The 27729-nt window shown below is 37.6% G+C and overlaps 2 protein-coding genes across 20 annotated transcripts in view; both read right to left on the bottom strand.

Annotated features, from left to right (window-relative positions):
* The window catches only part of LOC122204861 (spermatid perinuclear RNA binding protein), a 72824-nt gene extending 49562 nt beyond the window's left edge, over positions 1–23262 (bottom strand). For 10 of the 11 annotated variants that reach the window (XR_006195816.1, XR_006195814.1, XR_006195810.1 and 7 more), the window contains exons 1-6: positions 23173–23262; positions 19292–19512; positions 13311–13476; positions 9671–9815; positions 1740–1831; positions 1104–1199 (exon numbers count right to left, since the gene is read on the bottom strand). Coding sequence is in view for 5 of the 11 variants with exons in the window: in XM_042912626.1 (XP_042768560.1) it covers positions 1104–1199; positions 1740–1831; positions 9671–9815; positions 13311–13476; positions 19292–19512; positions 23173–23175 (723 nt within the window). In the remaining 6 variants the exon portion in view is untranslated. The remainder of the gene's footprint in view (positions 1–1103; positions 1200–1739; positions 1832–9670; positions 9816–13310; positions 13477–19291; positions 19513–23172) is intronic. The other variant, XM_042912627.1, reaches the window with a different exon arrangement.
* LOC122204864 (basic proline-rich protein-like) overlaps positions 23254–27729 on the bottom strand; it is a 78642-nt gene continuing 74166 nt past the window's right edge. For 4 of the 9 annotated variants that reach the window (XR_006195818.1, XR_006195819.1, XM_042912632.1 and 1 more), the window contains one exon: positions 23254–23341. Coding sequence is in view for 3 of the 9 variants with exons in the window: in XM_042912631.1 (XP_042768565.1) it covers positions 23292–23341 (50 nt within the window). In the remaining 6 variants the exon portion in view is untranslated. The remainder of the gene's footprint in view (positions 23342–27729) is intronic. The other 5 variants (XR_006195817.1, XM_042912634.1, XM_042912636.1 and 2 more) reach the window with 4 other exon arrangements.

Consider the following 27729-nt stretch of genomic DNA (forward strand, 5'->3'; position numbering starts at 1 on the left):
GAAGATATTAAATTACAAATTAGTACATGCACCAAGTGTTAAAAGGATTCCAGTTAAATGTGAGCTGACATTTCTATCTACAATGGAGGCCAAAAAAGTGAAAGTCAACTTAATATTTAGGGCCCAATTAACTCTTCCTGCTTGATTTATCAACTTTTACCCCACCAGAGTTTTTAAATTAATCATTTTTGAGATAACATAGAAGACATTTTGTTACAAAAACTTCATTTTGGGCTACCCTGAAAGGATCACTTAAGAAACTGTGGTCATCTAGTTGATTTAACAAGCTTTATGTATCAGTTAGTAATAGCTAATAACTAATCAATGTTTAAACCCAGCCCACTTATCTCCTACTTAACCTAGGAAGCCATCAAACCACAATAAGACTTCACACAGCCTACCCCAAGTACTACAATTAGAATAAACAAAGGACCAAATCTCCACAGTTAATAAACTAAAAACGCATGTGCTATGTCAGAGTAATAATTGCTTGATTAATCTAAAATGATCCATTAGAGCTTTATTTGTTTTATAATGTTCTTCACTGTGGTATTTATTAGGTCAAGCATAATAATTTCTAAATGAAATAAGTTTTTGCACAATACATTATAAACCATGCCTATAGTTGTAATAACTGTACTGTTTGCCTGACTTTACTTACTAAAACAACCATATTTTTAAATGTCTATACTCAAAGAGAAAGAGGGTAAGGGAGCCATATACAAGACATATCAGGTAATTTTTATTTTAAATGGAAGTAGCCCTGAAAGAGAAATGTGTCAGTCAAGGAGGCTTTCAGGGGCACTAGGTGAACAGTAATCAACCATCAGTACAGAGTAAAGTGCAAGAAGTCTCTTCTAACAGGCATAGAACGTTCTTGTCAGAAAAAATATCTCAGGCTCTGTAACATGAATATGATGAGGTAGGAGGAGACAGGCTATATGTGTAAAAAAGTATCTGAAAAGATGTACAATTTTTTTCTAGAACAAAAACAGGTAAGGCGCATCTAACTCAGACTGCAGCCATTTTACAGTAACGTGTAATTTCTACAGGATTTCATCTGACTATAGCTACAGAATTTGGTTTTAACCATAAGTACTTACCCATCCTTTTAATGGTGCCCATGTGGGAACTCTGTTGCACAAATCACGCAGAATGCGGAGGACAATTACACATGATTTTAATCCGTTTGCCCTTGCCTAAAACAAACAAAATGATTCCAATATCCCTGTTGAAATCCAATCTTTATTTTAAGCACATGGGACATGGATAGGTTTTTTAAAGTGAATACTAATTATCCAGTCATTCATCAGTTGTCAAGCAAACCAAAAAATCAAGTTATTAAAAGTAGTAAAATTGTAGTGTAGAAAGGCAGATTTTAAAGAAGAGGAAGCATATTATTAAAATAGCTTTTATAGCCTCCTGGTAATCCCATTCTGGGCAACCATCTATCTTAACTTTCAGCTTTTCTCATCCCTGTTTGTATTTTATAAGCCATCATCTGAAATTCAGAGTACTAAGCCAAAAAAGATTATGTGATAATTAAACATCATTAACTGTAATAGAAGTTGTACTCTGCATTTTACCTAAATTAACTCATTTACTCCTAAAATAACCCTATGAGGTAGAAAGCGCCCCCATTTTATACATTATGTGCACAGAAACCATTAAGTGGCAGGTGTTCCAAATGAAACCTGCACAAGGCTACAATAACAATAAGATAATAACAAAGAGCCAACCTGAAACCATTTGGCATGTCGAAGAGACGCCAAGGCGTCCAGGCATTTCTGCCTGTCCAGTAAGTCCGGAGGATCTTTCATCGCAACCTTTTCTAATAGGAAAACGGGATAAAGAGAGACAGATACAATTTGACCAAGGGGTTCCTGTCAAATTACCAAAAAATAAAAATAAAAAGAAGAGCAGCATCTGAATGAACTAATAAGACTCCCAGAAGATTTCACGATTTGGTTTTGTTGCTTTCTTCTTAAATTACGTGCACGATGATTACATAAGTAAACAGTCATCAGAGCCATTCTGTGCACAAGTACAACAGGAGCACAAGAGCATTCATCCAGTAAACAAATACATGACCACTGCTACATACAATCTGGGATCTTATTAAGCGTATGTATAACATTACAGGGACACAAAATAGGTACATAGCACTTTTGCCTTTGGTGGGGTGCAAAGAGCACAAATCTGGGACCAGGAGCAATAACAACTTTCCTTTACAGAAGAATTGCTGATGAGTTCTTGAGGAAAACTGGGACTCTCTCATGTAATCAATTTGAAATTTACCAAGAATACACTGAGTATAATTTTTTTTAACAACTAAATAAACTCATCCAACACGAAAACCCTTCACAGAAACTCTGCTCCACTGATAAGAACTCTTCAAGCATCACCTTAACTTCTCTCATTACTTTCTTTTCTAAAACAAAATTATTAAAACTATAATAATGGAATACACTGGAATATTTCAGGTTTTATATACCCTTTTTTTAAGGGCAGCAAAGAATTGTATCTAATTACAGTTATCTGACTTGCCTTAACATTTTAAAGTTGGATTAGATGGCCCAGAGCAGCAGAAGTAAGAATTCAAACATGTGATTAATGATAAATATCCATATCTGAAAGGATGTCACAATTCTAAATCCAAATTTGGATCATTAAATATATATTTCCTCTAAGCCACTAGGAAGTGAGTTTTTAAACGATATTTGCTGCAATATTTATAATGCCTACAACATACAAATATTTCCTGAGGAATCATTCTTTGTCTAATCCAATGCAATCAGATGCACCGTTCTCTTGTAAGAACTCTCGCAGATGTAGGAGAGTCCACCCAGTGCTTTTTCCTAGAATAATCATAACAGTCACAGAGGCAGTATGTTTGTATAGGCCAAATGATACATTATAAATATTTTTAAATGCAACACAAGATCACTGATACTTTTTGGATTCCTTAGTTATTATAAGATTCTATTAAGGCACTGTACAATATATTCTGACAGACTGCCATTAACTAAAACCAAAAGCATGATGCCCAACAGAAAACAAATCTATGAAAGAATGAACTGTGGCTCTATCAGCTGCAACACTCGAAAGGCTAAAGTGCTACACACTTATTTTCTGACCAGGTGAGCTCTACAGCAGATATTTGCATTGTTTCACATTAACCTCTGCCAACAAAGCCACAACACAGGCTCTCATTCATTGCCCCATTTTACTCACAGAATGGGAAGCCTCAAAAAAAAAAAAACAAAAACAAAAACAAAAAACCTATTAATGTAATTTATAAACACAGATATATTATGAATATGCAGCCATATACTATGGGTGTTCACTTCACCAATGATCTAGTTCCTGATTTGCTTAATTCTTTTTAATAACATGAAACATACAATGAACTCATTTTAATGTTTTTAAGTCAAAATGCTTAACTGTAGTCAATACAAGCATCTGTGTAAAGCTCATGTACCAGATAAAACAAACTACTGTAAATGAATGATTAGACTCTCTTAAAAGTTAGACATGACAAAGGTTGACTGACTGCTAAATCATGTAATCTCAAGAAAAGGCATGAACAGTACTTTTATTTTTTTAAGACTTCAATCTTCAAATTAAAAGTGATGCAAGCTAAGTTTTATTCAATCATCTTTGTAGGAGTGTTTGGAAGGTGCGGGGCGGGGTGGGGGGGGGGAGGGAGGGCTGCAGCGGGCAATGTAAGACAGGAGTGAGTCAGAGGAAGTTTGCATAGGAAAACACAAGGCAAACAAAAGCTCTTTTTGACCTTTCTGGAACTTTCATCCAGTGGTTGCAGCTTATAAGTAACATCTTATGCTCACTGCAACACATATATTTTAAAAGGGGAACAATGGCAAAAATATTTAGATAAATTCATCCCCAAGGTCAGATTATAATCACAAACTCTTATAAAAAAATAACAGACATCATCTTGCTACAGACAGTCAACATTTGGAGGCAGTAGATTCTGCTAAAAAGAGATGAAAGGCACAGGCAGTGAACAGAAGGCTTGCACTGGACTCCCTTCACATCACCACCAGAATGACCATGTTTCTTCATGCTCTCATAGTCAAAAAGTCCGAAGATCCAGAATGTTTCAATATTCATGAGGTAGGAAACAGGAGAGGAGATGTAATAACTCATCTCATTTTGTCTTCTTCAAAGCTTATTTTAAAACAGTATAAATTCATATGGCACTGTAGTGCTACTTATAAGCCCCGCTTGCCTATTTGCTTTCTAGAAAGATAATATAGTTTTATATTTTTTTATTCATTAAGAAAAATAACTATCACAGACTTGCTGCGGGAAAAACAATGCTACTTCTCGTAGCAGAACCTGAAGCTTAACATTTCTGTATGAACTTTAACACTGGTGTTTCAATTTTGTGAAGAAAAACTTTTCTGATAAAAAGACATTTGGAGTCTTTAAATTACAAACAATGGTATGGTGAGCCATTTCATTTTCCTACAGTGACCAGTAGAACAGATGAGAAACAGCAGATGGGATGGGCTTGGCGAGTGACAAAAATGCCGAAAGCAAAGGCAAACAGCTTTTCCAGCAAACTGGCAGAGGGCATGAAGGTACATAAAACATTCTGAACAATGGAAGCACTGGAAGACAAGTCTACTATGCCTAACTTTGCTTATTTGGTTAGAGGTTAGATCAGTGACCAGAAACACACCACACTGCAGGAAATGTTGGTCAGTTTCTCTCAATCCCTTTCCATGCAAGCAAACCCTCTGTCTCTTAACAAAACACTAGCCTGTTTTGGGGTGGGGTGGGGAAAAGCCAGAACAGGACTGTGTTAAATGAAAGTTACAGGTGTGGAACCTGGGCTCTTCTAAGGTAAAATAATTGTGCTGGATTATCATAAAGGCCTCCTTGACAATCTGGATGTAGCTGGGCTACTGAGTTCACGCCGACAGAATTTTCTAGTTAGCCTGAAGATATCCTGGCAGCCCCCTCTCTCAATTCTTGAGGCTTTGTGAGAGCAGATATTAGGCACCAAACCATTGTCCGTGCAAAACATCTGGCCACAATAATGCAGACAGTCAAATGAGGCACTAAGGTAGAACAGAGAGAGCACTGTTCTCCTAATTTATGGCAGAAGTATCACTCGGTAACTTTTCTTCAATGCCTCAGTAGGCAGCCGGCCACTAGAAAGATAATGGCTAAAGATCTGCCCTGGATAGTGTGGGGTCTAGCAGCTGTGGAAGGCAGGAAAATAAAGCCTACTGCATCATTATAATCCCAGTTGTGATCTCTGGACTGTGAGAATCTACTGCTTTCCACTTAGCAGGGCTCATGCTAGTGAGATGTGTCAGAAGTTATGTGAAAGGGACTCTTGGGCAACTTCTCTGTGAACCCCTAAATATTGAGTACAGCGGTTCACCTTAGCCTTAGCCACAAGAGTCGCTGTAGGCTCCCTATCCACCTGGTTTCACACTGCATTGTAAATATAATAAATAGCTGATTGACTACCCTCACAGCAAATATACTTCTTAAAATCACAAGCACTAAAAGAAGCTGAGGCTGTATAAGGCTGAGCATAACTAAATCAGCTAAGAGGCTCCTACACTCATTCTGAAGAGTAATGTGAGCAGAGGGTACACTGGACTCCAAGTGGGAGGAGCTGGGAGAAATGGGAGACGTTCTTCATTTATCAAACACGGCAATTATTTACCTCATAGGGCTGCTGTGAAGGTTAAATTATACATGAGAAAGGCTTCTAACGCAGGAAGTTATAAAATACTTTAACACAGCTAAATCTTCAATATATACTGCTTGAATATCAAGATGCCCATTGTTAATGCTTCTTACACACCAGACAGTCCTATTTAATCCGGCAATGTGCTCACTATAAAAATTCATTTAACAGATTTGGGTGGCCACCTACTATGTATTAGGTACCACTGCAGGCACTAGGGATAAAGGACACGGGTAAGGAAAAACATACCTACCCTTGACGAGTCATAACCTTTATAACAAATCAGCTCATGATTAGCACTGATTAGCACTGCAGCAAATACAGAATACCGATTCTAATACTACACTTCAGTGGATGGTTAAGAGTTTACCTGTGTTTGGGTTCAGTTCCTCAGAGCTATCAAGTACATGCCATTCTCACTGTGAACTCGAGGCAGTTTGAGTGAGTGAGTTTGCACTGGGAATCTTTTTAGGAAGCTAAGTGTAACTACCACTATTTATTGAGCAAATACTTTGTGCTGGGTATTGTATAGCTCACATTACATAAATTCTCTCATTTGACCTCAAACTACTTTCTCAAGTATTTATTAGCCGCAATTTAAAATGAAGAAACCTGTCCGAGATCACACAGCAAGAATACCTAATGGAGTTAATGGGCGCCTGGGTGGCTCAGTCTGTTAAGTGTCTGACTCTTGATTTTGGCTCAGGGCATGATCTCACAGTTTGTGGGTTCAAGCCCTATGTCAGGCTTTGCACTGACAGCACACGGAGCCTGCTTGGGATTCTCTGTCTGCTTCTCCCCAATTGCACGTGTGCTTTCTCTCTCTCTCTCAAAATAAATAAGTAAACTTAATAAAAATATATTTTCTTAATTTTTTTCATGTTTGTTTATTTTTGAGAGACAGAGCATGAGTGGGGGAGGGGCACAGAGAGAAAGAGGCACAGAATCTGAAGCAGGCTCCAGCCTCCGAGCTGTCAGTACAGAGCCCATCATGGGGCTTGAACCCACAACCCATGACATCATGACCTGAGCCAAAGTCTGACACCCAACCGACTTGAGCCACCCAGGCGCCCTTACACTTAATTAAAAAAAAAAAAAAAAGTACCTAATGGAGTTAAGAATTGAACACCTGACTGCCAGGCACAAAGGTCTGTGCTTTTTCTCCAATGCCTTCTTTAGCAGGAAGAACATGGTAATGGGGAATGGTTATTCTACAGGGCCTTCAAGTAAAGGGTCAGAGTATGGCAAGAAGACTGACAGCACAGGAGGAATCTTACCTGTGAAACAGTAAACAATACCAAAAAGATTCACTCCGCAGTCTGGCCACTGAAAACGTAAACAGTGATCTGAGTGAATAGTTAGACCCACTTCTGCAGAGACAACCCTGAGGAGCTAGGTGTGATGTTTTCACCTGCCCCAGTCCTCTGCTTCTCCCTGCTTGCAACCATGCTTTTTTCCTTTAAGATTTTACCCAAATATGTAGCAAGTGAAGAGAGGGAAGAGAATGATGTGAGTGTATATGTATTGTGAATAGTTGGTTTGTTTTGTGGGGAGGGGAGATGTTGAGATTCTATAGGAAAATGTCTCCTCAAATAAAGTTACATCACATATTGTTTTAAACTTTGAGAAAAAAACTGAGTGGACATTTTGAAAAGGGGTGTATCTCTCAGTCTTAGAAATTTCTGGAACCCAAATGAATCCTGTACCTTTACCCCATGCAGCTGAAAAGAACTGCATCAAGGCAGGAGGAGTTGTCTGGTGTGAGGAAACAAGTCCTATAGAATCGTACAGCCCAGGTCTCAAATGCTCAGTTCATGCTGGACCCTCAAAGTTGCTCAGGAATACCCGAAACTGCAGCGCAGATCAAAATGAATCTTGAAAAAGCCCAGGTTAGACAAAATGTGCAAATTATAAGAGATAACAGTGAGTCAACATAGCTGGGAGGTTAAGGACAATATTTGCAAAGCAAATCTTTCTTCCATTCAAAACGAGAGGAAGTAATGTGTTTTACACATTACATCCAGGCAGATTCTTTCACCTTATCTGATCCCACACAATAACGTTAACATCAACTGATGAGATTCAGCTCATAAGGGTCTTGGGATCCCTTAGTAACCCGAACACCCTGAACAGAGACTATGACTCTCCCACTTTACTACAAACTCCATTCTACAATAACTAGTCTTCTAGTAAGGGTTGTGTACACTAAGAATTTGTTTCCAGCTTCTCTGTGTACAGAAATTAAAGTTATAAAGGTAACAGACTAAGCTTAAGGGTATCACAGAAAACTATGACATAATCTCACTTAAGTACACAAAACCACGAGGAAAAAAAGAAAGCCTTATGTTCTCTTAACATTTTCAACGAACTAACAAAAGAGATACCTACAGCTACAAGCAGATGTATAATTAATCTAGTCTTTGGCGATTTCAGTCTTTTTCTCACCTCTCTATACTATCTCTATTGTTAATAATACCTATAATTATAACTATTCTTAGAAGTGGTTGGCTTTACACTAGAGGGTCAAGTAGAACACAGCTTACCAGAAATAACAGAATTATCTTGACACTTCAGAAATCATTTTATAGTTCTACAGTTAATGGTGAACTGTAAAGCTGTTAAAGAAATTAAGCTGCTTAAGATTGGTTCTTCAGAGGTATTACAGATACTATATACAGCAAAAAAAAAAAAAAAGAAAGAAAGAAAGAAAGAAAGAACTGGCATAAACCCAATTACAGATTGGATGCACTTTAATTTCGAAATATGACTCATTATGTGTCTAGTTTATATTTGTGGGGTATGGTACAGCTGATTTTAGTTACCCCAAAAAACTTTTTTAAAAAAGAGTCTATCACTTTTACTTTAAGAGATCCTATGAGTCATGTCTGCCTAAACTCTAAATTCTAACATCACTAATGTGTCTTTTACTACACCTTTATTACCATCAACTTGACATAAATAAGGAAACTGACCAATATTTCTTACTGCACTGGTATTTCAGGGAGGGGACCTGCTGAATGTCTAGTGATGAAGAAACAGCAACAGCGAGTCCCCACTGGCCCAGAAAGGCCACACTGCCTCTAAACTGTCATGACAGAGAGGGGCCAGTTGGTCAAAGGTCTGACATAGGACAAATATCACATGGCAAGTGTTCCTAGGGATAGGACTCAGAGGCAGAAACAAGCTAACTTGACAGGATAAAAACATCAGAAAAAGAAGCCCATTATTCCTTCTCAAAACTGAATAGACTTCTCACTCTACTTTTATGAGGACGACACTGCCATCCATACAAGAATGCTTTTTAACTTCAGAAGAAAATTAATTTAAGGCATAATTCCCACATATGTCATATATAGAATGCTAACAGGATGACAAACTTCCTAGAAAAAAATGTACTAAAGATTAATTTTTAGAAAACAATGTCCCAATTTATATCTCTTACATTATAAAACATATTTACACATGGACAATTAGGTAAAGCATAAATCTTACAGGATTATAATAGTTACTGGAAGTCAAAAGCAATGTGCAAATGAGTCATTTGAAACAAGTGAGTAAATTCGAAAGCAATATTTTTCTGGACATTTAATCTTAAAATCAAACTACAAATCCTAATAGCCAAACCACATAGAATAGATTGGCTGATACCAATCACAATGCAATAGTAGACAAAGTGAAACAAAATACTAAAGTAGTATAAAAACAAAAGCAGAGTTAAGACCAACATGATAATCAACAGATTTTTTTGAATTAACGTATATCTCAAATGTATACATTTTTGCAAAATATGGCGATTATGCAGAAATAAAGCTTTTTAAAATACTAGGAGAGGTATAAAACAAATGAAGATAGTTACTTCTATGTCCATAAAGCACACTTAACATAGCATTCAAGAGAGGTCTTACATGAACAAAACAAATATATATACATGTGTACCTCCATCCTTCTTCTCCAATTCGTCCCTAATTAGCGGGGAAGTAAGTATCACCTTCAAAGTTAGCGTGGGCTCTTTTGTATTCCGAATTATAATAGAAGCCTCATCTACACATTGTTCCACTTCATATTTCTCTTCTGTGAGTTTCTGAAAGTCACCAAGATTTCAAAAACACCCAATTAGATTAAGATCTCAAAAAATGAATGACTCTTAGTTTTCAAATGTTATTAACTATCAGTATTACTGTGCTGGAGTAAAGTCTTTAATAGCTCTTTAGTTTAGGAAGAACATTTCTCTCTCCTCCCAACTTACCAACAAATCTTCTTTCTCCACCCCTCAAAAAGCAATCACAATGTCAACCATCTTTGCAATTATTAAACAATCTTTAAAACCATTCTTTCTAATATTTGAAAGTAAAATACCAACAGCATCATTATGTGATAACAGGTATACTGTTATTCTTGAAATTCTTACAGAGAACAACTGTACAATAATAAATTGCTGAGAATCCTCTCTAAGCCACATCCCTTTTTGACAGGACCATCTCAAAAGAACTCCTACTTGCTAAGGACATACAAATATAAAATTAATTGACTTTTATATAAGATTACATAGATTTTTAAAGAGAACTAAGTAAGAAAGAATGAAAAAGGATCTCTACATTGGCACTTACCAGGGAAAAAATCAGTATAAACAAGTAACTTCTTTTCCCAAAGAACAGGTAGGTCTCAGAGATCACTCCAGTGAGACCTATCATTATGGGACACGTTACCTGACATCCATAGGAAAACACACTGCTTCATCTAACATATAATTACATACATGTAATTCAAGGGCCTCCCGCAAAATAACATTTAGAATCACATATTAAATTACACTTAACATTATACATTAAACATATAGTTTAATAATTTATACAAGGTCTTTCTTGGTGGTGAAATTTATATCTATTACCTGACATAAATAGCTGAACGGAAACACTACTAGGTTTCTCCTCATTAGTGTGCACTAAAAGAACTCAAACCCATTTTCATAAAAATAGCATTCTGCCATTAAACATTTATATCAAAAAAGATAGCAAATAGAAAATTCACTATCCTAATTTTGAATAGAGGAAACCAAGGAAGGGAAAGACCACACAGTAACTGGAAAAACCAGAACTAGATTGTAGAGAAAAAGCAGAAAACTGCTCACATTGCCACTATAATAATAATGATGTGGAGCAGAGAATTAGTCAAACTAACTTTCACCTATGCATGCAGATCACCACAGTATAAGTTTTCGGTTCAAGGAAGTTCTAAAATCGACCTAGAAAAGAGTATATAGGAAAGAGGTATGGTACAACTTTAATTAATTAAGGTAGTTAGATTACTGAAAGTTTTCCTATGGTAAGTGCTAAGGAAAAAGATTTTTCAATTCATAAGAAAATAAGATAATTATATCAGAAACTGATTTTCCAAACAAACACCAAGAAAACAATAGGGAGGTAGAGAGTAAAGGCAGAAATCACACTTAAAATGATTTTCTGAAATATTAACCCTAATAGTAATAATATGTGTGTGTTTGTGTGTATGTATATTGGCAAATATGTGTACATGTATACAGTTTAATCTGAGATGGGGGTACAATTAATTATGTCCCCATTTCACTTGGATACCTTTACCCAAATACCTATAGTAATGGATCTAACCATCACACAAAGCAGTTGGTTTCAAGGGCTGGATAATACTATTGGCTATGTTAAAGCGAAATACCTCTCTCATGATGTCTACCACTGGTCTTAAGAGTTCAGGCCTCTTTTACCTTCTCTAAGAAGCCCTTCAAAGATCAAAAGGTATCTGTCTTTTTTCTTTTTTGTCTTCTCTAGCCTAAAAAGCCCCGGTCTCTTCAAATTTAAAATGGTTTACAGAGACTGCACTCTCTCCTGGGTCATTCCCTTGAACACTTACTTGAGAGCTCAACAAAAACATGTTAAAACTGTGGTGCCCAAAAATAAAGACCCTCGCCGAGGAGAGAAAAAATGCAGAGTTTACACAATTGTGATCTGCACAGAGAAAGCTCTATTACTGCAGACTAAAATTTGACCCAATCTCTCATATCAATACTGGAGACATGTGATAGATTTTCAGAATAAGAACTTTGGTTTGTTATAGTCCTGGTTCCTAACCCCTTTTCCACCCTGGCACAGCTGAGGAACAGGACCACTCTCGCAAGAAACAGGACTCACTGCAGGAGCAGAAGTGGAGGTGGGATGGTTGAAAGCCTCCATGTCCCACCCTGGGACTACTATTTTTACCCGAGATTTGATTTAAGAGTAACAGTGTTCACCATAATAAAAGCAGGAATACAGATTAAATTTTAAAACATAAAATACAGAAATGAGGAATTTTATTAACATGCTAGTAATAAAAAGTATAATTAGCCAGAAATTCGTTATTGAGCTGTTTCTTCAAAGCCCTACTGTATTCCACATTGCTCACCACTCTCCCTTCCCAAATGATAACAAACGGACTCAAAATAATTTTTTATAATAAATTTAACCCTTTGAAAGACCAAGAACATTTCTTCATGAGAAATGAAAATGGAAAAGCCAAATATATGCTCAGTAACCTAGAAAATCTTAAGATCTAAGGCAAAATGAAACAATAGTGCTCCAAAAATTAATATAGGTAAATGTGTCGATAAGTAACACAAATTTGAGTGCCAAGAACAGTAGATAAAAAAGTCAGGAAGGTGGTTTTGAAGATCAACTGGTAAATATGAAAGAAAATTATCCAGTAACAAAGCAAGTAAAAACAAATTTAGAATTCATATTACTTGGGGGAAAAAAAAGAGCCTGCTTACAAAAGAAACCGACTAAAGAAAAGAGAGCATTCAACTCAAAGGACTTTGGGGGACCTTGTGGGCTGTTATCTATTTATGTGACATGAATATAAGGACTACCAATATGAAATCATCAAAAAGCTACAATCTAATTATACCACTGACGACACATCTATAACTGAAAGGTGATCACGGTTTCTCAAACAGTGATGCAGCTGGCCTTGGAGCAGACTGGCAGAGCAGGTCCTAGGGTGGCCACAGCCCCAGACCAACCTGTTGTCTTCAGCCCTGAGGAGCCTTCTGACTTCACAACAGCATTCGCCAAAAAGGCATGCCAACATCAAAATTTTCTAAAAGCATCCAACTGGAAAAAGGTTTGGAACAAGGAATTAACAGGGACTTTTCCATTAACAGAATGAATGAATGGGTGACTATTAAATTAACTGAGTTTTCAATTTGAAAAGTTATCACCTACAAAAGTCTCTAGTTGTCTAGGCTCTTTTTGATCTTTTCTGCATTATACCACCCCTTCCAAGAGGTTTACAATGCTGAGAGACCTAGTCTGAAAAACATGAAGCCTCTGAGCAAGGCACACCTGAAAATTGAAGGGCCATCTTAATCCGATAAATATATCCTGAGTGCTAACCAGCAGAAGTTTGTTTTAAATGTGATGGATGAGTCACTGACCCAGAGTAGCAGCATTCCTTTCGTCTGTACCCTACCCTTTACTATTACCAATTTCTTATCATTGATTTCATCAAGGTCACTGTTTTCACCTTTTTACAAATTCTCCTAGAGGTGCAATTAAACTGTACTCACCTGAATCTGAATAGGAAGATTATCTTTGACTGTATTTAACAGGGTCTCTGTGGGTTTGTCTTTGCACATTAAAACCAGCTCCAAGTCCATATCATCTTTAATCAGCAAGCCTTTTGCAACCAGGCCAATCCTCATTACACCACACAATGTCCGACCACCTTGATCCCTAAAAATAAAAGTCTAAATGATTACTTTTACAACCTATTTCTCAAACTATCACTTAATCATCACTTGGCTTCCTGGATATTCATATGATCAAAAATTAAGTCTCGGAATTAAGACTAATAAAGTATCTATCTTCCCTAAGGAATCAATAGGGAGCATATTTCATACTACAGATCTTTTAATTCTTTATTATATCTATAGTGCTTATTAGCAAAGTCCCTAAATAACATTTTTTAAATTATTTTTAAACTTCCTCCTTTTATCTTTTTATTAGTAATTAAAGAATTTGTGAAACCTGAACACCAAAGTATAATGAAAAAGAGCATCAGGGTGGAAATTTAAAAGACCTGAACTCTACTCTTAGAGCAGAGTAGAGCCTGCTGGCTCAGTATCCATAACTGCAAAACAGCTATCAGCTACATGAGCCGTCTAGCTGTATCATTCTAGGAATCCACAAAAGATTATGGGGAAAGCAGAATAATGCAATGAAACTAAAAAGCTGAGGAATGAAGGAAGAAACCGAAGATATTCTGCCAGTATATGCATTCCAAATCCGGCTGTGGCTAAAAGAACAAACATTCAAAGAACATAGTCATGAACTGGTGCATCAAAATAATATGAACATCTATCCTTAATTTTAATACTAAAAATCTCTTACTGGTTCATTTCCCATATCGCAAAAATGTAACTAATGTTAGCAGTCATTCAACAAGTAAGCCTTTGAGAACAGAAAACATACTAAAGGAAATCCAATCTCCCCTGCTTCTGAGGCTTACACTCTAGTTAAGTACAAAAAGTAACCTGCTTAAAAGGGACAAACTGTGTGTCACAAACTCTGATTTAAACTTCACAACAAATTTGCATCTAAAAGACAAGGAATGTGGGGCGCCTGGGTGGTGCAGTCGGTTAAGCGTCCGACTTCAGCCAGGTCATGATCTCGCGGTCCGTGAGTTCGAGCCCCGCGTCGGGCTCTGGGCTGATGGCTCGGAGCCTGGAGCCTGTTTCCGATTCTGTGTCTCCCTCTCTCTCTGCCCCTCCCCCGTTCATGCTCTGTCTCTCTCTGTCCCAAAAATAAATAAAAAAAAAAAGTTGAAAAAAAAAATAAAAAAATAAATAAAATAAAAGACAAGGAATGTGAATCTCAGAAAAGCTGACTAACTGTTCAAGTTCAGAGAGATGGTAAAACACAAAGCCTGGGTTCAAACTTAGGTTGGTGTAATCACAACACTCGGATTCTTTACATTGTTACAGTTGCTTCCCAAGTTCAGAGAAAGAAGAGGTCAAAATTAGAGAGGTCAAGCAAGGCAATCTGAAAGTCTGACTTCAGCAGTCTTGATACGGTTAAAGAGAGAAAAGGTCATTCTGGCTAGGGCAGAGAATCAGCAGAGTGGAGAGTGGAGAGTGGAGAGTGGAGAGTGGAGAGTGGAGAGTGGAGAGTGGAGAGTGGAGAGTGGAGAGTGGAGAGTGGAGAGTGGAGAGTGGAGAGTGGAGAAGGGAGAAGGGAGAAGGGAGAAGGGAGAAGGGAGAAGGGAGAAGGGAGAAGGGAGAAGGGAGAAGGGAGAAGGGAGAAGGGAGAAGGGAGAAGGGAGAAGGGAGAAGGGAGAAGGGAGAGAAACAAATTGTGGCAGTAGAAACAAGACAGGAATTAATCCATCCTGGTTAAGTGGCTGGCACACCTTAGAGATTCAATAAACATTAAATCAATAAAAAAAACTATAAGGGTAGTACGAATACAGAAAGAAAAAGGGTTTTAAAGCAAGTGATCCAAATAGGAAATTATCTGATATTAAGAAGAGAGCCTTTCATTCTTTCTTCTTCTGTATCCCTGTCCTCTCATCTTCTCATTCTCCCCAAACTAGTAATAGTGATGAATTCTCCCTCCACAATCACCCTCAAACAAATGCCTTCAAACTAGCTTCTTTCCAGGCTCGAAGTGCCTCTCACCTAGACTACCTCAATAACCACCTCTTCATTGGCCTTAACGACTAACTTCTGCCACCTCCAATCTACTATATACAGTACACCACTACCAGAATAATCTTCCAACAGCACTGCATGGATGGCACTTTGCCTATTTCTTTCCAGGTGTCCCACTGAACACTTAAGTAAACATTTAGCATCCTGGGAGGCAACTGAGAAGACAACATGACTTCCTGGTCCAGATTCTGGCTCTGCCACTCACCATGGTGACACTAGGTAAATTACAAATTACCTGACTCTTCTGAACTTACTTTCTCATTTGTAAAACAGAAAAAAAAATACCTTCCTTACAGAGTGGTACTAAGAATATCATGTAATTTAATGTAAGTAATGAACTTAGCCCAGATCCCGGCATATATTAATAGCTCAATAAACAACAGCTATCATTCCCTAAATGGTCCCGATGCTTTCTCACACCTAGATCTTTGCTGAGATTTTTTTTCCCCCCACTTTTCAGCTGCTTACAGAAAGCCTAGCCATCCTCTGAGCCTACTACAGATGCTACTTCCTTCATCAAGTTTTTTCTGGTCCCCAGAACCAGCATACAATCTCTCCCTGATCTACATAGTCACAGAAATTTGAGACAAAGATGCTAAGAAAACTGGACCTGTGGTCCAACAGATGAATAGGAATCCTGACTCCACCACACACACTCATTCACTGACCTAAAGCAAGTTAAAGTTTGTTAATGATTCTGAGCTACTCTTTTCATATGCAAATTTGAAGCAACTGAAAATTCTATAGTAAAATGGGGGCAGAAGAGGGAAACGCTAATCACAGAGACTAACAGATTTGTCATAACATAATGTGAAAAACAGTCTGGTACAGTAACTGGCACTCAATAAATGCGAGCCATTATTAACTAACCACTATTACTTGCTACTTAAACTCTATATCATAATTAGGATACGCTTGGTCTTAGGCAGAAGACAACAAGACTGAGCAGAGAAATGAACTCCAACTTTAGTACTGAATTTAAATATAGGAGATATTGTAAAGCAAACACAGGGTATTACTTAACATTAAGAACAGAGCCCTCATATTCCTAATAACATAAATAGTGGGACCTTTCTTTGACTTTTGAGTAGTCTGTAAAATGAGCACACGGCGGGGCACCTGGGTGGCTCAGTCAGTTAAGCGTCTGACTTAAGCACAGGTCATGATCTCATGAACTGTGAGTTTGAGCCCCGAGTCGGGCTCTGTGCTGACAGCTCAGGGCCTGGATCCTGCTTCGGATTCTGTGTCTCGTTCTCTCTCTGCCCCTCCCCTGCTTGCACTCTTTCTCTCAAAAATAAATAAACATTAAAAAAAAGTTTAAAAAAAAGAAAGAGTACACAGGTACAAGCTGCTTAACAGTGCCTGGCAATAGAAGGTGCTTAATAAATAGAAGCTAGCCCTCACCCACTTTGGTGCCCTCTGTAGTAATTAGCATACATCAGCAGCTCAATTCGTGTTTATGATCAGAAAACAGCTCTGTTCCTGGAAGATGTGCCTGCCTCTGTTTTATACAAAATAAGGATCCAAACATTCTGCGCTCCCTGAGCTCTACCACACGGGAGGAACTGCAAAAAGTGCTCAGCCTGGGATTGTTCACAAAAGGGAAAGACTTTACAAAGACAGTCAAGAGTACCCACACACAGAGCTATATTTACAAGTCCAAATGAAAATGTGGAGCACATGATCTTTTAAAAACTTTTAAAAACACAGTGACCTGATCCAGTTAAGCAAAAGTCTGCTGGAACACTTTTCAAAAGTCTGTCCAGCCTTAAAAATAAACAACGGAAGAAGTATTAAGAAGGCCTGAATTCCAACAATAAATGAAACTCCACTTAAAAATGGGTAAGCATCTGGGGCACCTGGGTGGCTCAGTCAGTTAAGTGTCCGACTTCAGCTCAGGTCATGATCTCATGGTTTGTGGGTTTGAGCTCGGCATCAGGCTCTGACAGTTCAGAACCTGCTTCAGATTCTCTGTCTCACTCTCTCTCTGCCCCTCCCCTGCACGCACTCTCTCTCTCTCAAAAATAAATAAACTTTTTTAAAAAAATGATGAATCGTCTGACTCTTGATCTCAGGGTTCCTGGGATAGAACCCCCCCATTGGGCTCTGCACGACAGCCCAGAGACTGCTTGCGATTCTCTCACTGCAAAATGGTATGGGGCACCTGGGTGGCTCCATCGGTTGAGCATCCGACTCCAGCTGAGGTCATGATCTCACAGTCTGTGAGTTCGAGCCCCGCGTCGGGCTCTGTGCTGATAGCTCAGAGCCTGGAGCCTGCTTCAGATTCTGTGTCTCCCTCTCTCTCTGCCCCTCCCCCACTCATGCTCTGTTTCCTTCAAAAATAAACATTAAAATTTTTTTAAATAGATAAATAAAAATAAAAATGGAAAAAAATGGCAAATTTTGTTATACACATTTCATCAAAATTTTAAAAAAGTTTTTGAAAGGGCATAAACACATTCCAAAGTACAATTTAAATATGGAGTGCATGACTATTCAATTTGCACAGAGACTGGGGCTAGATTACTGGATTCTACTACTAATTAACATAAGCCTCAAAATTTGGAAGTATCTACTTTAAAACCATAATATACAAGAAAAAAATTACTGCCAAGAACCTTCAAACTGACAAGGGTAGGACTATACACAATGTAGACATTACCTGCAAAGAGTTAACAAGGTTAAAGAATTATGTAGTTCAACTGAAAACTGAAACTGATTACCTTGCATCTGAAGATGAAACGGTTACACTGTCAGTGAAGAAAATCAATTTATCAATACTTCCCCACTATTCTTTATCTATTTATCACTTTTGTTTCTTTGTTTATTTCAGAGAGAGCGCGTGCACACAGAGGGAGAGGGAGAAAGAGAATCTTAAGCAGGCTCTCTGCTCAGCGTGGAGCCTGACGCAGGGCTCAATCCCACAACCTTGGGATCATGGTCTGATCCAGAATCAAGAGTCAGACGCTCAACCGACTGAGCCACCCAGGCATTCATCCTCTTATTTATCTAACACTTAGAAATGAAAGCTGAAGAAAAAATTCTATAACCTCCATGTTCAATTTATAAGTTGCAGCCAAAGCAATGCTCTTAATCCTATAAATACAGTAAGTCAAACGAGCTTCTCCTTTAAAGTAAATCATACTCATTCCAACCATAATGACACTGCTCAAGACAAGAAGCTTACTATTACGGCACACAGAGTTCCATGATGTGACTGCAGTTACCCTGCGGCTTCATCTAACTCATCTCTTACTATTGTTACAACACTGAGAATACTCTGCTATAAAGCTGAAGGCTCTGGCTCCCATTAGTCCTTCATTCATTCCTCAAATACCCAATGAGCATTTACTAAGTGCAAGACACTGTGCTGAACACTAGGAATCAACAAGGTAGATATGGTCAAAAATACATTTAGAAACACATTTTCCTGCATTCTCTCTTTTCCACCAGGATTTTTAAGTACCTTTAAAAAAAAATGACATTTTATGATTTCCCCAGAGACCCAAAACACAACTATTTATTTCTGAATTTAGGAGGCTAAGCCAACACATGAAAAAGGTGACATTTCATAATCTCCAGAAATGACAGTTTTAAAGGGCTTGGTGCACTCTCAAAAGGCATCCTGAACAAGTCCATCTTCTTTTTCTGGTCTAATTATTATTCTTTTCTTGCTTTCGTTTCAAATGTAACTCAGAAAAATTCCACAAACATTTACTTCCTTGTCTACGGTCATATAAATGAGAAAACCTAAAGAACCTAACATAGCCCAGCGGAAGAGAACCCTGAGCTTTTCTGAGCGCTGCAGTAAAGCACCACAAAGGTCAGGCCACACTCACTTGGAATAGGTGTCTACGGCCTCATCCTTCTTCACTTCTGTCTCACCCTCTGCTTTTGTGCCTTTATTTGTTTCATCAAGCCAATCTGAGACATGTTTAAGAGCACATTCAACAGTAGACACCATATTCTGAACAGCTTCAAGTTCCTCTGGAGATGGATAGATTGTTGAATGTTTCACCATTACATGGCGATCATCATTGGCAAAAGATCTAATAGATCTCTGTCAGAAGAAGAAAGAAAACAATTACTTCAATACAAGGAATATTACCTGAAAAGTAGGATATGCAAATATTGAATATTTAAGTCAAATCATAGCATTAATTATCAAACTACTGTGAAACAATTAATGTTGAGACAATAAAAAAATTGCACAGGAATATGAAGAAAAACCTCATTCTACTAAACCACATCAGAAAATTAGAGATCCCAGGGCACCTGGGTGGCTCATTCGGTTAAGCATCCGACCTTAGCTCAGGTCATGATCTCACAGTTAGTGAGTTCAAGCCCCGAATTGGGCTCTCTGCTGTCAGGGCGAAGCCCACTTTGGGTTTTATGTCTCCCTCTCTCTCTGTCCATCCCCTACACCCTCTCTCACTCATGCCCTCAAAAATAAACATTAAAAAAAGAAAGAAAATTAGAGATCTTTCCTTCATGTTTTGGTTAAGATTCATCCAGGTTACTCTTGGTATAATGCACATTACCGTTTACCTCAAATCTAGTGTTTTGAATACCACTTCAAAAAAGGTCATCTGTATCACACATCATCTACGAGAAACAGATACTTCTTAGCTTTGAGAAAGTATCTAGAAATGCATGATGGTGACTCATGATAACCAGTCATTCCTTTCCAAATTGCTGAGGACTTTGGCACCTTAAAAAATTGAGATTTCATAATACAGTAATAATATAAAATACAAAGCTATGTGTCAACACTATAGAAAAACTATGGATCACATTAGAAATCTATTTACTATTTGGCATTGAAACCTCTGGTGCAAGGCCTTGATTTTTAAAATAGATTTGTAGGAGACATTCCAAACTCCAGAATGGGGAAAATATATACTGCAAAAGAATCAACTTCCCAAAGTAATTTACAAATGTATTACATTCTCAATCAAAATCCCCTCAAGATAGATTTACTTAATACTCAACAAAAATCATTTTAAAGCTCCTTTGGGGGGAAAAAAAAATCAATGAAACCATCAAGAAATATTGTACAAAGATGGATGAGTGGTATAATTACATGAAAACAAAATATCAAAAATTTAAAAAGCAATAATTGAAGTGACACGCTGGCCCAGAAATCAGTGGAGCAGATTAGAGCCTAGAAATAGAATGAATTTCATGAAAATTTAATAGACTATATCCTCCACACTCATGACTCACACTTCCAAAAACTTTTGAATATTTCCAAATTTACAAATACCATGAAGACACTTTTAACAGTACACTGCAAAATGAACAGGGATAAGATAGTTCAGTTTCCATAAAGCCCAAAGTATTCCATTTAAAGGGTGGCTATAGTGTCTTTATATGAACTTTTATGTGCTAGATGATAAATATTTTGTTGGGTTTTTTTTAATTTTTTTTTAACATTTATTCATTTTTGAGAGTTAGAGAGAGAGACAGAGCATGAGAGAGAGGGGCAGAGAGAGAGGGAGACACAGAATCCCAAGCAGTCTCCAGGCTCTGAGCCATCAGCACAGCGCCCGACACGGGGCTCGAACTCACAGGTTGCAAAATCATGACATGAGCTGAAGTCGGACGCTTAACCGACTGAGCTACCCAGGCTCCCCGATAAATATTTTGTTTTAAAGGCTACCACAAAATAAAAAATTCTCAATTCTTTATCAATCCTGTCTCTTTTGTTTTGTTTTTGAGTATTAATGTTTAAAAATCATACTAATTTGGACACTAGTAAATACTATAGTATTACTGTCCCCTATAAAATGAAGCAAACTATAAAAGGTAAATAATCCTTTGAAACCCTCAAATATAATAAAAGGATGAAAATCAATCACAAAGCTTTTTTTCTAGATAAAAACCATTTCTGTCCAGATTTTCTCCTTGCTCAAAGTTCACAACCAGTTTTCTAATTGGAGCCTTTTCCCACAAAGAAATAAACTTTTTCATCATTTCTTGAGATTTACTCTCATATCCCTAAATAAGTAACAAGAAAACAAAACAGACCTGTAACAAGTTGGAGACGCTAAGTTGTTCTAGGGATAAATTATTAAATTACTTGATTTGCTCTTTAGACAAGAAGAAATTTACTAATTTTTTAGTTATGGATGGCCGCAGGCCATGGGAGGTAGGTGTTAACTTGGGATCTTCTCTGTTATTTAGTTATAGGGTGAGTTACTAAATTATTTTGTTAGCTAAATTACTCAGCCCTCCATACTGGCCTCACCTTAACAAAATTACATATCGCTACATACCACAAACCTTTGGTGTTTCTCTCACAAATAACATAGACTGGCAATGTTAAATCCAAGAATCTTAAATCCATGAGTCTACTGGATGTGACAGGACAAGCAGCGTGAAACAATGATGAATGGAAGAATAAGAGGTAGGACAAAAAAAAAGGGGGGGGGGCATCTTATTTACCCTAACAAGGTCCAAATGGATTTGTTTAAAGATTTATACATTTAAATTGGAAAAGAACTATGCAGAAACAGAAAGTTACCATTCAAATCTAAGATCTAAGAAGTAAAGCAATAGCATTGGAAAACACCTACCAACCAATTAAATTACTACACCAGAAAATCTAAATTTAAAATGAATAAACTAGGAAAGGAATTTGTTTTATCAACTATGACAAGTAATATTAAAAAACATTTAAATTGTAAAAATATCAAGACTATAATAAATAAATGAGCTAAAGAGGCAAATATTTCATATTCGAGAAAACACCAAGTCCCAGTGTCCTTTCTTACATCTCAACTAAAACTAAATGACAGAGAAAATCCCAAGTTAACTAACATTTGCCCCACCATCCAGAACTAAAATATTTGGAGAATTTCTTCTCTAAAGAGGAAATCAACTAAGTTATAATCCCTAGAACAAATTTTTTAAAAATCAACTAACACTTAAAGAAATACCATCAGGCTTGCTAAACAACATATTTCAAACATACTGATGATTAATATTTTTGTGCTTTTTCTCCCACTTATAACATCTTTTTTAAGCCTTTTCTCACTTATACTTAGGGAAAAAATTCACACAACATCCTCCAGAACCAAAATACTAGAGGAAAAAATTCAACACATTTTACCAGTTAATACACTAGGCACCAAAGGCTATGATCTCATTTAACATCTCATTTGAGTATGAACTTCCCACAAAAAGCAAGGTTTCTTGAGAGAAGATTCAGTGCCCCCAATACACTCAACACTTGATCCTGTTACTTTGAAAGCATGTGGGAAAAGGTGACTTTTTGAGTTCAATACTCAAACTTCATAAACTCCTACACCATTCACATCACTCATTAAAGGACTGGTTCAAGATTTTTAATTTCCACTGGAAAAAACTAAACTTCAGAGAAACGACTAGTGAAAAATTACATAATTTCAAGTTCAAGGTCACCTAAGCCATCCTCCTATCAGTTTGCTAACACCAGTTTTATTAGAAAATATTATTTATGAGTATTTAATAATTTATGGCCTGAAGGCTCATGGGGCTCCATCTTGTGGTTTAAAGGGCTCATAATAAATCTGAACTCACTGGCTTTGCTTAAATAGTGGAGGGCCATCTTTATCTGATGCACGAGAGCCAAAGTTTAACACCATTGTTTTTTACTTGCCCTCGTCATTAACATTTCCGATTTTAAACTAATTGGAATTTATTAGAACTAAATTAAGGAAACATGAATAATACCTACCATGGTTTCCTATAGTGTTTTAGCTTCTTTTTCCAATCCTTTCCCCACTTTCTTGTCGTCTTCACTAGACACTGTTTTGTGTGACAGTACCTCCTCATAAGCCTGAGTCCCCTGACAGCTCAGAGACAATATGGCAAAGGTGTTTGAAGACTTATTCTCTGGAATACACCTGCAAGACAAAAAGAAAAACAACTTTTCAAAAATGCTTATTTACAAGCAGTTTCATATCTGAATGTGGAGCTTCTAAACATGCGTATTGACTAAAAAGAAATAATCTTTATAGAGGAAAATGACCTCATTTCAAACAAAAGCTAAACGTATCTTTTGAAGGCCTGGGGCCGAGAGCCTAAGTGCTATGGCCAAAAAAGTAACCCCCCTGGTAGCCACAGTGCGGCAGCTGGCTGACTCATACTCAGTGAGATAAATACATTAACAGACACAGATTCAGTAAAGAAGTGTTACCTGAAGGGTGGCTCAGTCGGTTGAGTGTCCGACTCAGCTCAGGTCATGATCTCAGGGTTCATGAAATTGAGCCCCGGGTTGGGCTCTGTGCTGACAGCACAGAACCTGCTTGGGATTTTCTCTCTCTCCCACTCTCTGCCTGGCCCAGGCTCGCTCTCTTTCTCTCTAAGTAAGTAAACTTAAAAAAAAAATTTTAAATAATAATAAAATTAAAAATTTTTTTAGAATAAAAAATAAAGAAGTACTACCTGAAAAAGTACTACCACTACTGGTGGCAACAATGTTGCAATTAATCATAAGACTTTCAATTAGAGATTGGCGTTAGCCACAGGGCGCCTGGGTGGCTCAGTCAGTTGAGCGTCCGACTTCAGCTCAGGTCATGTGATCTTGTTCTAGTTCATGGGTTCAAGCCTTGTGTCTGGGCTCTGAGCTGACAGCTCAGAGTCTGGAGCCTGATTTGGAGTCTGTATTTCCTTCTCACTCTGCCCTACCCCCACTCATGCTCTGTCCCTGTCTCTTAAAAAAAATAAAATTTTTTAAAAAATTAAAAAAAAAAAAGAAATTAGCATTAGCCAGACCTATTCAAAAAGTAGATAATCCACCTGAAAATATAATAACACCATTAATTGAAATCATGAAGCTTTTCCATTTGATGTTGCCATCAGACAGTACATGTTGGCACAATGTTTCTTCTTTAATCATTTTTAGGCCTAAAATTCAGAATGCTTTTTTGGCTCTGTTCCCCTAACTCCTGAGAGACCCTGCTCCCAGATTTTAGCCTATATGTGCTATTATGCCAAATTCCTCAATATTCACTAGATCCTGACTTCATTACCCATGGATGACTGTAGTCAAAATCCCACCGTATATTTCTGCCCAGAGACTTAATTACTATTACCCTTTTATTCCATCTTTATGAGATTTTATTCCAGATAAGGTAAAAGTAAACTCTTCTGAGCACTGATGAAATCCTTATAAATTATAAGCCAAGATGTTTAAAAAAAACAAAACAAAACAGAGAGTAACTATCAAAACAGAACACATGATTACCTACGTGGATATCAGGGATATCAGAAGTTATTTACACACCACAAAATAAACACAAAAAATAGCTTCCTCTTCATCTCAATATCTTTCCTTTAAATTTCCTTTAAATAAGGAACTTCCCCCACCCCATATTTTTGCCTGTAACAGTTTCCGAATACTATCAGTTGTTCCCTTAAAGAAAAACAAATCCTTTTTGAATTTTTGGGACTAGGAAAGTTAGAGGTGTAACATAACACTCCCCAATACTGCACATTAAAAAACAAACCCACAATTTTAGTCAAATGATACTCAGCTGTGACCTACATGCAAAACTATTCATATCCTGTAACCAACTTCCCTGACTCCACAAAATCCACCTGAAATAAGCTGAAGCTTGATTTAAAAACAAAAACAAAAACAAAAGATTATGTAACTGAACTCATCAATGGGGTTTACTTTATCACACATAACACACAAAGGAGAGAACACAGACATGCTACAATTCTTAGGGTCTTTTCATACAAAGAAGTTAAGAAACATGATCCCATGGTAAGATATGTCTCAAAGGTCCTTTTGTATACAGATCGTACTACACAAGTTAAGTCTGGCCATTTCCCATTCCCAACCCTGCTCCACCATTCTAGCAGATTCAACCATTTAGTATTTAGCTGTGAATCCAGCAGCCAAAAAAGATTGTTATGTGTTCAGCTGAGAACTGATAGCAAAGTTCACGTGCTTCACTCTAAAAAAGTAAGGCCAAAAATTCAACCATATTAAGATGGCAGACTGAAAGCAGGGAAGAATGCTGAGAAAAAGCTGGGGCGCCTGGGTGGCTCAGTCGGTTAAGCGTCCAACTTCAACTCAGGTCATGATCTCATGGTGCGTGGGTCGGAGCCCCACATGGGGCTCTGTGCTGACAGCTTGGAGCCCGGAGCCTGCTTCGGATTCTGTGTCTCCCTTGCTCTCTGCTCCTCCCCCACTCACATTCACTCTCTCTCCCTCTCTCTCAAAAGTAAACACTAAAAAAATTAATTGTTTGGGCGCCTGGGTGGCTCAGTCAGTTAATGTCCAACTTCTGCTCAGGTCATGATCTCATGGTTCAGGGGTTTGGGCCCCACATTGGGCTCTGTGCTGACAGCTCAGAGCCTGGAGCCTACATTGGATTCTAGCTCTCCTTCTCTCTCTCTGCCTCTCCCCTGCTTGTGCTCGCTCGCTGTCTCTCTCTCTCTCTAAAAAATAAACATTAAAAAGAAAGGTGATGTTAGTGGAGAAACTGTGGATCACCAGTGTCAAAATACAGCATTCCTCAGTCATTTAGCACAGAGAGTAACCACCCTATGCATGCATCAAGCAGCTCGAGGAACTTCAGGACTTATAGCACAGTTCAACAATCCATGATAAAAGCAACGTTCTGCTGGTGCTGTAAAAGCAACTTAGAAATCGTCTGGCCCAACGCCACCCACCCCTCAGCTTACAAAAGAACTATAGATATTAAGGGCCATACAACTAATCAAGGACAAAGGCCTCCTGGTCCCAAACCAAACTCAGAGTCAAGAGTTTTTCTCAAAACAAAACAAAACAAACAAACAAAAACAATTAACAGATAAAATTCTGGCCTTGAAATAAAAAAAACTCAACTTTGCCACTTAATAGCTAAGTGACTTTAGAAAGTTACATGACTCAGAAAATAATTTCATTTCTTTGGGTCTCAGTTTCTTTTATCTATGAAATGAAATTCTGCTACTAATTAATAAGGTAACATTTATGTAACTCATATTCTGTACCAGGCACTGTTCAAAGAGCTTTTCATATATTAACTCATTTAATCCTCAAAATTTCAATTACTATCTCCATTTAACACATAAGGAAACTAGAGCATAAAGAGGTAATATAACCTAATTGAAAACACAAAGCAAAAGTACACAGTAAAGCCAATTTAAACCTAGACAATCTTCAATAATATTTTCACTCGAAAGGCACTTACACTCATGTTAGGGGCTAAACTTTAGCAATCTCAAAAAAATCTGTCTATGTGAATTACCAAGTCTATATAGCACACAGGCTTTTGAGCCAAATGGGCCTAGACTAAAGCATCTGATTTGCCATGTCACTTCTCTGAGCCAGAGGTTTTCCACGTGTGCAATGGGGGAAATAGGATGTACCTCAAACTAAATGAAAAATACCTAAGAGTATTTGCCAAACAGTACACGCTCAATAAATGGCTTTAGGAGGGAGGGGGAAAAAAAGCCCTCAAATATCAAATAAAACATTTTGTTAACACATGAGTTATGTATACATTTAAAAACAGAGCATAGGAAAATATTAGGTGTGCTCTACTTATTAAATAAGAGCAGCTTTATGCAGCAGGTGGAATGTATATGTATAAGCATGTGCATGTGTTTCACTTTTTTAATCAAGCACTGCTTTTTCTTTTCTTTTTTTAATAGAGAAGGACAGTTACTATTCTTTTTGTTTAATGTCTGTCTGTTTTGAGAGAGAGAGAGAGAGAGAGAGAGAGAGAGAGAGAGAGATTGAGAGAGAGGTAGATACAGGAGAGACAGAATCCCAAGCACATTCCATGCTGTCAGTGCACAGCCTGACACAGGGCTCAATCCCACAAACCGCGAGATCATGACCTGAGCCAAAATCAAGAGTCAGATGCTTAAACTAAATGAGACCCCCAGGTGCCCCAGCTACTGGGGATTCGAGCACTGCTTTTTCAAACAGTGCGTTTTTTTCAGACTTTCAGGTTTATAGAAAAATTGGGTGAAAAATAGAGAAAATCCTATGTACCCCTTCTCCATACCACACACATACAGTTTCCCTTATTATTAACATCTTACATCAGTGTGATACATTTGTTACAACTGCTGAACAACCAATGTTTATGCAACACTATTAAAGTCCATAATTTACATTAGGGTTCTCTTTGTGTTGTACATTCTAGTTTTGACAAATGTATAATGACATGCATCCACCATTACAGAATCATACAGAACAGCTTCACTGCCCTAAAAATCCCATGTTCCACCTATTCAAACCCTCCTTCTTCCAAATGTCATATAGTTA

This window comes from Panthera leo, chromosome D4 (genome assembly GCF_018350215.1).
Source record: "Panthera leo isolate Ple1 chromosome D4, P.leo_Ple1_pat1.1, whole genome shotgun sequence".
NCBI lineage: Eukaryota > Metazoa > Chordata > Mammalia > Carnivora > Felidae > Panthera > Panthera leo.